The sequence below is a fragment of the Cyprinodon tularosa genome, unplaced genomic scaffold (assembly GCF_016077235.1).
Source record: "Cyprinodon tularosa strain WSP-4 unplaced genomic scaffold, ASM1607723v1 ctg90, whole genome shotgun sequence".
Lineage (NCBI taxonomy): Eukaryota > Metazoa > Chordata > Actinopteri > Cyprinodontiformes > Cyprinodontidae > Cyprinodon > Cyprinodon tularosa.
This window is the reverse complement of record NW_024039674.1, coordinates 1,690,584-1,703,255: the sequence shown is the minus strand read 5'-3', so window position 1 is coordinate 1,703,255 and position 12,672 is coordinate 1,690,584. Positions and strand designations below refer to the sequence as shown.

The following is a 12,672-nucleotide window of genomic DNA, read 5'->3' as shown; positions in this document are numbered from 1 at the left end:
TTTCTCAAAGACATCAAACTGTTAAAGAGTCAAAGAAGATGATACAAAGGCATGAATCTTTCTGTTTCAGGATGTTTCTGCTCGAACTCGGTAGATGGCTGTGCTATCTCTGATTAAAAAAACCCACCAACCGGGGAGAGGTTTCACCTTGAATTAGAGTCCCACTCTGTGCATCTCCACAGCCCTGCTCCAGCAACCAGGAGCTGTTAATTCATCATTGATTTATGGTCACAAAGGTACCTGTGAGGTTCAGGCGCTCACAATTCATGTGTTGGGAAAGTGCCATTAAATCAACATTTGATCAATACTCTTTGGATGACTGTGCTCACTTTCCCAAAGGAATATTTTAAATCAGATGAGGACTGGAGAACAATCTCCTTTTGATCTGACCTCTGCACCTCAGCAGATGACTGATTTTCTCCTGTGATTGTAATAAGAGCAGCACTGTGCTCATTAAAACCACTTTTCCTGGAGGGAATGTGAATTTTAGATAGAAAACGGTGAATTGTTAAAGCTTACAGTAGTATCTGAGATATGTGGAGATAAGAACACAGCAACCTTAAGTTGAATTATGTTATTTTCGTAAGTTGATGATCATGAGCTGTGCTGAGAGCAGATAAACTCATTTTCATTGTCTCCAGGTTATTGTGTTATTTAATGTTTTTGATTACACAAACAAAATTCTCTTCTTTCTTTTTAGCTATTTTATGTAAATTTTCTTACTCTCTGATCTCCTCACAGATGGTCTTAGTAACTATCAGCATTTAATCAGCTGCTTATCTCTTTCCTGAAATGGTTTGTTTTATCCCTCATCCCTCGTTCTGTTTTGTCCCTTGGTTTTACAGCTATGACAGCCCCTTTTGATTTCAGTTAATTTAATGCAGTCATTTTGTTTCACATCCACCTACTTCTTGTCCGTAAAGCTGGAATGTGCTGGCTTTTGTCTTAATAAATGTTGCTTGAATGTAACATGGGGTTTTCTTCTCTCGGGGTATTTTTCCCTGCTCCCGGCTCGGAATGCCACATTGTTTTCCAGAAAGATTGGAGCTGATATTTACCACATTTTCTGAATCTGATCCAAGCTAAACAGGACTTCACGTTTAAAGCATCTTCTAATCATTTTTGATTTTTAAGATTTCTCAAAATTGAAAAAAAAAGTGACTCTTCCTTCTGCTGGGCTCGCATTTTCTCATTCTAAGAAGAATCCCTTGACTTTGTTATCTTCTGTCCCGTCAGTGAGGTTTCTGGTTTCCAGCATGTTATAGTTTAACTTTTCCACAGCCAGAGGATGAGCTGATATGTTTTCGGTGTCATGACAGTTTCTAGTGAATTACTGATTTAAACAACAAGACTTGACAGCTGAGAACTGACTCATAAGCCTGACTGGGAACAGCACCAGAAAAATTAAACTTTTGGAAACATTTCACACTGAGAAGCACCCTAGAAGATTAAGAGCAGACACTGTGTGAAATCGGATCACTGCTGTTTTGGAGAAAATCTTAACGATTACTTAAAAAATATGGATTAGGGTTAGGGTTACATGTCACAATATTTCCTTCTCTGATTTTGCACAGCTGATTTTAAAAACAACTCCAAGGTTTCAACATTTAAGAAATGCATAAAGATGGTCCGATCTTTTGCAGGTTTTAGCTTTACTACAATCTCTAGCAAAATCATGCACCCTCATTATTTATTCATTACTAATGAAATTAATGTAAAATAAATGTTAAAATAAAAAATACACTCCTTGTGCTTTGGTAGAACTTTCAACCACAGATGCATCCAAGTGCCATTAAATAGCAACATCAGGTGTGTGTTAGTGTAATGCCAAGTTGGAAAGACAACAACATTTACCTTAGAGAGGCAGCTGATGTGGTTCATGATTCTGGGAAATGTTATGAGGTCATTTTCAAACATTTTAAAGTTCATCATCGACAGGCAGATTTTAAAATAAATAAAAACATTTAAGACAGCTGCCAATCTTTTTAGGAGTGAATGCCAGAGCAGCTTCACCCCAGGGTCAGAATATGAAATGTTCAGAGAAATTGCGCAAAAATCTGAAGATCTCTCAAGCTTCACGGCACTTAGGAAGCATGTTAAATGTTAAAGATAATGAAAGAAAATATTGAAGAAGACTGACTTTGACTTATAAAATAGTTAAAGGGAAAGCGTCCCTTCTAGAATAAGATGACTGCAGCAATATTTAACATAGAGTTTATCAATTCTGAGTCAAAATATTTTGTTGGGAAAGAAAATTTCTGATCTGAAGCTTAAATTGATGCTATAAGTTTCTTCAGTCTGACATACCCAGCCACTGCTGATTACAGTCTTTCATGACAAAAGATGACCTCTGATAAACAGTTCATTTATCCCATCCTGAGGCAATTTCGCTGCAACAAAATGTCATGTTGTGTCGTTACGCATATTATGCAGTGTGGCAGGAGTCATGTAGAGCGGGGGTTCCCAAACATTTCAGACTATGACCCAAAAATATCAATGCAACAGAGGCGTAAAAATACATATTCACTAAATTACTTGACTCTGCAATTATCAATACATTTAAGGCCTGATCTTTAAAGATTCAAAATAGGGAGTAAATTAATAAATAATTACTAAAATGCAGAAGTAACTCCTTTTAATTATCTGCGATAAGTGTGTGTGTTGTGGGTGATCTACAAACATTGCTCCTCGAATGGTAGGATATGCAAACGAGTTTGGTTACATTGGGTGTGATACTGGCTGTTTAAAAGAACTTGAGGTTCCAAGGAATGTAGTTGGAGGTTAATATATATATATATATATATATATATATATATATATATATATATATATATATATATATATATATATATATATATATATATATATATATATATATATATATATATATATATATATATATATATATATATATATATATAATTATAACACGAGATAATATGTTTATAGCACTTCACATATTTCTAAGTACTACAGAGAAAGGTAGGAGCAAACATACAGTAAAGGGTAACCTTGCTTTGTTGAATCAATCAAGACAGAAAAAAAATCCTTGATGCAAGGAGTAAGAGATGTGAACTTTCACATGTCTCTTTCTTTTATTTAAAACATGCCACAATATTTAATTTTAGTACTTTTCTTTTATTAGTTTAATTGTTAAAAAAAAATGCCTGCCCTCTCACTGCATTAAATGTTTTTTTTTCACCTGCATACACGTATTTTCTACTATTCTAATCTCTCATGTTCCAAATATATTTACACAGACTCTCTGTCTTTCTTTTCGCATTTTACCAGCGCATCCTTTGTGGAAAGAATGACACATCACTTTCATAAGTGCAAAAAAAGATGGAAAAAATACACCCACAGCTGAGATTTTGATTTTGAAAAATCACTTTGTAGATGATGATGATTTACATGCTTTGGCCATAAAGATCTGCTCTGCATATTGATGAAGGCAATGCAAAAAAAAAAAAAAAAAAGGTTTGCACACACTCTCTGCAGTCAAGCAAACCTTCTGAGGATCAATCAGTGAAGTAGTTCCATTCATGTTTTAAGACATGCATTTTTTGAATGACATTTTATGATTATACTTTGTCCTTTAATTGGACATTGTGTTTTTTTTAATTACATTTTTAAGATAAATACATTTTAAATTTACTTATTTCATGGTACATTTCATAATTTCATGACACATCCATGTATTTTATGATACATTTTGGCCCTCCAAATTCCCTGAGGGATCACATAAAGAGAAAACACTTTTTGTCCACTTCTTGGTGTTTCCCAACCCCAGAGGGGTCCTGACCTCAACTTTGAAAACCCCTGATATAAAGGATCATATAGAGCTCACATACTGTTACATGTTTAGGTTTTCAAGGTTTTTGCCAAAAGGTATTCAAAGCATCAACTGAATGAAGAAACTTTTATGAAACAATGTCTGATGGATTAACGAAATCGATGTAGAGATGCTTGGTTATAAGGCATCACACCAAAAACTGAAAACAGTAGTACTGTATCATAGTTCCAGGAAAATATATCAATGTAAGAGGTACTTCAAGTTTAAGCTGGTAACATTTTTTAAATAATTGGCTAGATACAGTTAACTTTCTATATTTATTAAATATGTTTTTTGGGGTAAATCGATTTTTTATGCACAAAATCTTAGGTTGTGTTTTCTAAGAATAATAAACAGTAAACTTGTACTATTTAGAGCACTTTTTTGTGCAAAGTTTGGATTCGACAGATGGCCTGGCAGAGCAAAGCAAACATGTCGAGTCACATGTGTCCATCATGTAATTCTTCCTTTTACATACAGTACAAATCCATTAGACGTCTAATTGTCCCAGCCTGATTTGGGTCAGAGTGTTCAGTCTGCAGCTCAATCCTAATTAAAATAAGCGCTCATCACATAATAACAATGCAGCATCCAGGTGGAGGCTAAAAAACACAAAAAAAAGGCAAACAGATAACAGCAGCATGTGCAGGGATAAAACTCTGGAGCAGAACAGGATCAGGACAATAGAAATCATGCACCTGCTGTTCATTTTGAGGAACCTAGATAGTTAAACAAATATTTATTTGTTTAAAAAGGGAGAAAAAGTTGATGAAAGGGGCTTCAGGCTCTCACTAACACATGAAATAAGCCATGCATCTACAACCTAAGGCAAGATGACACTAAAATCATCCTGCAGTGAACATTAAAACACACTCATTGTACTTTGAAGCAGATCCCTTCCAGTGATGCTCATGGGCGATACATGCTTTTATTTTTAGATATTTTTCCCCCCTTGAGCGTCTCTAAGGATGCAATCTTTGAGAAAGCAAACCCTGAGTCCATATTTACTATAAATAAGCCTGTAGCTAAACTACTCCTTCTACTTCTAACCTTGCCTTTGTTGTTGCGTTTTTCTTTCTGATTAAAGTGCAGAGTCCCCGCTTTGAAGATAAACTCCAAAAGGCCCCATTAATCAGGACACATGCATACAAACAGCACCCTGTCAAGTCTTACCTCCTCATGAAGTATGGCCTTACACATGGAGTAGTTCCCCTTCAGCGCCCACGTCCCATTTGCAAGACATTTCCTATAAACGTTATCTGCACAGAGAGCAGGACAAGAACAAACAAGAGATTATTAATAAGAGCTCAAGTGACTTGTTTTTCAATTGGGGTCATATTTTAGCACCTGGTTTAGAAATTTAACATACACCAAGAGAAAAATAAATGGCACCCTTAGCGAAGAATGAATAGTTCTTTAATTCCAGCAGCATAATATCACTCTGAAAATGAAATTTAACCCTGGATATATTTGTGTCATATAAAAAGTTTCACAATTATTGGCATACCTGCAATCAATCTCATTTAACAATTAGCAAAGTTGGAACATAGAGAGATCTCCTAATCTTATCCCACAGGTTTGATTTGGCATTTAAGGTTTTGGGCATAAATAATCCATGGAGGTAGTTTCAATTTGAGTCAGATGAACAATTTTTATGCTCTTTCATCCATAAGATTTCATCTTTTTGTTGAATGAATAAAGAGCTCATTCTACTAGGCGTAAGTACAAAAACAGCTGGCCGTCAAAACGTCTGCATTTATAATATATTTATAATATGTGTGCAGCTTTTCCCATTATGGCTCCAGAACATGCAGCATTGGATGTTGCTTCAGCAGGGTGTTAATGTCTTTATTTATATATATATATAATTTTTTTTTTTGTATGTACATTTACTACCTGGGAATTCAATTAAATGTTGAACCTTGTTTGGACTGAGAAAATGATTTATGCAATGGCAAAAAATGTCAGAAGGGATACTGGGGTGTTATGTTCTCAAAGGCAGACACATTATAGTTTTATTTTAATTTATTATTCTAGCTCTTTCATAGCTGACTAAAGGTTGTCCTAAAATATTTGAGTGCATTACATTTTCCAACTTGGTTTTCTGTTCTGTTTGATTTTCCAGAAGAAAATATACTTCAGCTTTTATTTTCTCCATGAAATTCATATGGTACTGCAATAAAATGACAGTTTCTTCTTAAGCTTTTTTTTTTAAATTTCAAGTTCAAATTTGTCCAAGTCTCTAAAATGCAATTCTGCTATTTTGTGTCGTTGTGACCTTTTTTGGCTTTTGATATTAACACGAAAAGATGTCATTAGAGGTATTTGGAAAAGCTGTGATTTTTCACACGTTTGCTGTCAAGGCAGTGTACCACTATGTGCCTCAATTCTGTCTTTAAAATGCACTTAGCCCTGATTCATTCACAAAATAACCTGTAGCCTTAATTACTTTCAACCTATTGCCAACCATCAATCCTATTGAATTACAAAAACGGCCAAAAGACAATTAGATCAAGCTTTATTTATTTCCTGGGAGGATTAAAAAAAATGAAACACACCACTGAATACAGCTGCTTGAATACTGCAAGGAGCTGGGATGATGGAAATAACAAATGATGAGGAAAATTCAATTTTTCAAGCAGGCTTGCTGGATCATAGCTCAGGAAATGCAATAAATGAAATAAATGAAAGCTGACATCCTGGATCTGAAAGACAAGATGAAGAATCATCTGAGCTAAATAAGAGTTGTTTTTTTTTAGATGTATCGATTAATTTAAACCAGTTAATTCTTGTATCTGATGCCTGGAAATCAAATAAACTATTTTTTTTTGTGGTACCTTAATGTTTCCGTCACTAAAAGAATCATATCATACAGTAAATAACAAGAATGTTTTCAAATCCTGCTTTAATATGTTAAGAAGAAAAAAAGCTATCCAATCCAACCAATATAAAAGTATTCACTCCATAACTGATGGTTACCAGGCATTTAGTCTTTTTTACATCACTGTTCAGGAAGTCGTTTTCTAGACCAGTCAGAGAAAGACTTTCCTGTGTGAGTCGGATTATTGTCCTGCTGCATAACTTAATAATGCTTGAGCTTAGGCTCACCAACTGATGAACAAATATTTTCCTTCAGGAAAACTGATGGTCTCAGCCATTACAGTAAGTCATCCAAGTCCTGAAGCAGTAACGCAGCCCCGACCATCATGTTAATACTACCATATTTGACTATTAAAATGATGTTCTTAACATGACATTTTTTGTTAGATTCATGGCAGATCTTTAAGTATTCCCACCCTCCATAAAGTTCAGCTTTTGTCTCCTTCACTCCTTGTATGATTTGGCTGACCGGCTTCGCAAAAGGTTCCATGTTTTCTCCTTGAGTGAATAATGGCTCTTTCTTTGATTCACTGCAAAGCTTCGAAAATGTCTCTGGAACTCCCTCCAGACCAATAGATGTCAGTGACTCTGCTTCTGATCTGCCTATAATGTCCAAAACATTATTTGTTAATTACCACAATTCAGCTCTTCAGTTGTATTACTTTATACCACAGATGTCAAACTCTAGGCCTCAAACACAATGTCCTGTGACTTCAAGGTGCATCCCTTTGCCGACACACCTGAATCACACATTTATATATTCAGCAGAAAAATGCCGAACCTGAGTGCATGAGGAGGTGATTCAACCCTTTCATTTAGGTGTGTAGGACTTAAAGGTTTAGTGGAGGATTTTTCATAATGTTTTAAATACCGGCCTTCTCCACTTTTATTACATGAACAACCCTATACCAGCTCCAGAGAGGGAACGCCTATTAAGCATGTGCAAGAGCATGCACACGCCAATTTCTCCTCATGCATGCTTAGTTTAAAAGTTGCTTTTTGCATCGCTCATACAAGCTTACTTTCCAAATGAAGATTTGCAATTTTTCCACTATGTCAGACTCACCATCAGTAAGTGAAATTGGGGACGAGCATGTAGGACGGCCTTACGTAAACATAACAACAGAATGATTGACAATTAGGAGGAGCACTTATTTTGAGGATCCACTCGGAAAAAGAACATCCTCCAATATACCTTTAAGAAAGATCAGCAAAAGGGTAGGACACCTGCCCTGGAGGGGTGGAGTTTGACACCGCTGTGCCTTCATGCCGGGGTTGGATAAGTTTCCCCGCAATATAATTTTTATTTGAATTTGATCCTTTTTTCACATAGGTTATATTTCAATGATATTATAGTTTTCTTAGTAGGAAGCAAAACTGAAATAAAGCCGTGAGGGGGTGTGAATACTTTTCCCTGCACTGTAAAGTTCCCTTTTAAATGATAACCTTAAAAATCCAGCATAAATTCTGAGAATGCACTAAAACCCTTTAGTTTCCTTAAAGCAAAAACAGAAACGACAGAAGCATTTGAAAGATTTAACCTTTAGATTTCATCGTAAATCATTCCCTTTCCTCTTACACTAATCAATCTTTCTCACTTATAATCATAAATGTCATTCTGCTAGAGAGCAAATCTTCCTCTCGGGCTTGGAGGGGCGTGAACGTGAACGTTACTTCTAATCTTCATGTGCCGAGTTACTTCTGCCATAATAATGTTAGGCGGTGGCAGCATAAAAAATTCAGCCCAGGTTTCAGAGGGATTATTCATCTTCAGGTCAGGTTCTCTGTCACCCTGGAAGCAGTGAAAGCACAAACGTAGAAGTCGGCAGGTTGACGCTTCGTCCTGCACGGGTACATCTTTCACAGAGGTTTAATAGACAGTTCAGACCCGGATCATGTGGCGGGTCATATCCATGGACCGTCAAATGTCTTCTTGGTGACAGTCAGTCATTTCTGGGTGGCTGGGGAGGTTATAGAACACCATGTATAAAGGTTTGAAAGATATCAAAGGAAATAATACCTTTTTGTTTCATCCTTTAGCATTGCAACAACATTCCCTTCAGAGATAAGCTCTTTAGAGGAGGATATATGAAAAATCCCATCATGATGAAGGTGAATACCTTAGATGGAAGCTGATCACCCTGAATGCATGTTTTAATAAGTAGGAATGTTTGGGGCGGCCAGGGGATAAAATGGGATTGGGTTACCAGAGGGCATTAATGTTCAATGAGCTGGGTAAAAATAGCAGGTTGACACTGTAAAGGGACTGTCAGACCCAATCAAGATTACCTGGCTCGTGATGTTCCCTAAACCACAAATGCAATATCCTAGAGAGCCTTAAAGTCTGCCCGTGGAGAATTATGTCAAAGTCAGAGCAACATTGTGTACTGAATGGTCTTTAAAAAACAAACTCATAAAACATGAAATTAATTTCAAAATATATTTTAAAAGATTGGATTTTAGAGAGAGAAAAAAAAAGTTCACAATCTGGGTTTCTAATCTATATCTTATTTTTAAGCTCTTAATTTCCTTGAAAGAAAAATTTTTTATTCTGCTTTAATTTCCTCGCCGGACCCGTTCTCCATAAAAATCCATGATTTTCACCTTTTATTCAAGCCACATTTACATAACATTGCAAGAGTACACAACTTCCCTCAGGGCTCTTGCTCACACTTCATGCAAATATATCGCAGTTGAAGCAATAGAGTCACATTGTGTCCCATTTAGAAAAACAAAGATAGCTCACAAAGTAATTGCAAACAAAGATTGCGACGTGAAGGTCATATAGGCAGCTGCATGCTGTGGAGGTATGGCACTTGTTAAAGAAAAATCACAATTACACTAAAAATTGCAGCTGCTTCCATTATTTTATTTCCATTTTTTAGATGACTTGTTTTCCTCCCGGCAAAAATGTTATCTCCTTATTCTCTGGCTGCTGGACGCTACAAGTCAACAGGCTAATGAAAGGGAATTCCCACCCCCCAAAAAAGAGAAAAAAAAAACTGTTTCAGAAAGCATTCTTCTATATCAGGGTTATGCATCATTCTTTTTGTCATGATTGTGCCCTTTGAGGACTTCTGTTTAAGTTCCCAGTTACACTTTGACTTATGTTATTCTGTGTTTTCTTGATGATGGGTTTCTTTTCCCTTTTGTGTCTCCTTACCTTAGCTCCTTCTAGTTACTTCTGTCTACACCTGCTCCCTATCAGCTAATTAGTCCTCCAATTGTTTCTGTCTCCTATATTCACACCTCCTGTTCAGTTACTCTCTGCTGGATCCCTGTCTTTCTTTTGGTTTATTCCTTCCTCTTGTTTCCTAACGTTTTTGTTTCTTGAATTTTCCTTGTTGATCAGTTCTGGACTTTGGATTTTGTATTTTTACGTTTTTTCATAAAAAATGCCAGAAACCATCTCAGCTTCTGTCTCTGCATTTGGGTCCTCTAAAAATCTCCACACAACCTGACAATTTTTAAAGGCAGTTAAGATTTATGAAAAATGTTTGCGGCAAGCTTTTAGAGTAAGCCTTTCCAGAAGTGAACACAGAGCCTGGAGCAGGATTCCTTCAGTTGATTCTTTTAACTTTGCTTGTTAGGCTCACAACAAAAGATGACAGAGATCAGACAGGCAAAAAAAAAAACACTGTGGATTTAATTTGAGACTAAAACAAATTTACCAAATGTTTAGTCTAAAAACCTTTACTTGCATTCAAAACTATTTTGTTTTTCTTAAATTGACGTACATACTTCTACATTTTAGCTTTTTTAGGAATATTTTGTATATTTCTAGGGCATGGAGCTCCTTATTTTGACCTTTTACAAATGTTTCTATTTCTCATTAAGAACACCACAGTGAAATAAATTGGTATGTTTTTCTTCAGCTGAAGGGAAGTCGAATAAGTTAAACATATAATAAAAGCAAGATTACAAAAAAAGATAGCGATGCGGCAAAAATATTATTTCTAATGTTGCAGAGAGAAATATAGTGATTTATGCTGTGGGAATGATTTTCTTCAGCAGGGACTGGGAACCTTTACTCTCAAAGAAAAAAATATAAAAGCCAACCGGAAGTTGCAAGAATATATAAACGTTTATTAACCTAATACAGTCTCCAGAGAATTCAGCATGCAGGTAGAAGTGTCATGGATTGGCGATGCTTTGCTAAAATAGCAATTTGCCATCAGATAATCTAACACACAATTTACTGTGCATCAAATGGTGCTTGATGAAAATTACAGATCTGTTAAAAAGGTAAAAACCTGAAAAAGAACTGAGTCCCTGAGCAATATAGTGTCCCAAAACGTACAATAAAATCCATTCATGACCAACTGGGATTTAAAAATAAAGAGGAGCCCTGACTGAAAAGCATGATCAGTGATTTGAAACAGATCACATGTAAAAAATCCACCAAAGACCTCTCAGATTAAAGTGGGGAAAAACCTTTCCCTGACAAATTTCTCTTATATTAAAGTCACACTGTGGTGTTCTTATTTTTATCTCAGAAACTAAATGTATTTTTGAGGACATCTTTTGCTAAAATGATAAAACGAGATCACTTTTTGAATATTTACTTGTAATTCATTCAAAGAAACAAACTTTAAAAAGTCGAGGACACATCTTTGTATGGACCTGGAATCTTTGGGAACAAATGATGGAGCTTTCAAACAAAGCAGCTGGACCTTGAAATGAATTCTTCCTGGCACAGCTCAGAATGATTTATGGCAGTTAAACATATGCAGCCCGTTCCCCTACACAGCTCATATGTAATAAGGTAATGAAGTGGTCATAGTTTTTTGTTTGTTTTTTGACATTGTTTGACAGCTTGCATCTGAGTAGAGCAGAAGAGTTTAATAGCTGCAACTAATTAAGATTGATTTAATGACAAAGGCAACAATTTCATTATCTACTTATACAATTAGCTTTGCTTCCTGCTGCTGCAGATGTAAAGATCTGAGCTGTGCGACTGGGAAACCCTGCCTGCTTTGTAAGGGAAAGCTAGGAGGAAGATTGATATCACTGTCTTGTGTGTATTTCTAGGGCTGATGTGTCATTACAACATTTTCGGCTGAGCTGAGCAAAATACAAGGAAGCTGGGGAAATAATGCACAAACATCTCTAAAGCCCAGTCATACGTCTTCACAGGTTTTCACAATCAAAAATGGATTACTTTGGCAAAAGAAGGAAACACTCAGCATACAGGAAAAGAAAACTAAAGAAACAAAACAATTAACTGCGATGATGAAAGGCTTTGTGACAAAGGAAATGAGATTCCAGTATTTTGTAAAAAGAAATGTTAGAAACAGAAATTATAAATTAGTATAAAAAAAAAAAAAAAAGAGTAAAATGCTCATGTAGCTTGGTGCATAAATATTTGTGAATTGGAATAGAAAACAGTGACGTTTGTAATGCATTAAATACCATCTCATGAAAATATTTCTACAAAGTGACATCAGGACAGTCATAGGATTGCTTTAAAAAAAACACAAAATAAAACAAGGGCTGAGTCTTATAAAGACATAAATGTGATTTGAAAAATGTTCGCGTCAACAAATCCATCTCAATAAAAACGGATCTTATCAAGATTTGCTAAATGAAATAATTAAAGAACCATTGTTATAGGACTCATGGGAAAAAGCCTGAGGAAAAATACTGAAAGTCAACCACCACCGGGCCCTCAGGCACCACCACATAAAAAATACAAAAGTGTATCTGTTGTGGATGTCTTAACATGGGACCAGTAAGACTTCAGAATAACCATCATCAGGGGGAAAAAAACCCAGTTCTGTAACCAAAAACCTCAATTAAACCTCCATCAGGGATATTTAAACCAGATTTAGAACTGCTTCAGCGCTTTCTGGGCCTTAGTTAAGTTAAGGCACTGAGGTGAAATCTGGCCACTTGAAATGTGAGATTGCACCTATAAATCAAGTTCTCTTGGCTGATAAAGAGAATGCTCGTTATCTGGG

General features: G+C 35.8%; 1 protein-coding gene across 1 annotated transcript in view; it reads right to left on the bottom strand.

Annotated features, from left to right (window-relative positions):
• The window catches only part of LOC119775988 (corticotropin-releasing factor receptor 1-like), a 120,801-nt gene that overhangs the window by 51,047 nt on the left and 57,082 nt on the right, over window positions 1-12,672 (bottom strand). The window contains exon 5 of the mRNA XM_038274175.1: window positions 5,006-5,091. Coding sequence (XP_038130103.1) covers window positions 5,006-5,091 — 86 coding nt within the window. The remainder of the gene's footprint in view (window positions 1-5,005; window positions 5,092-12,672) is intronic.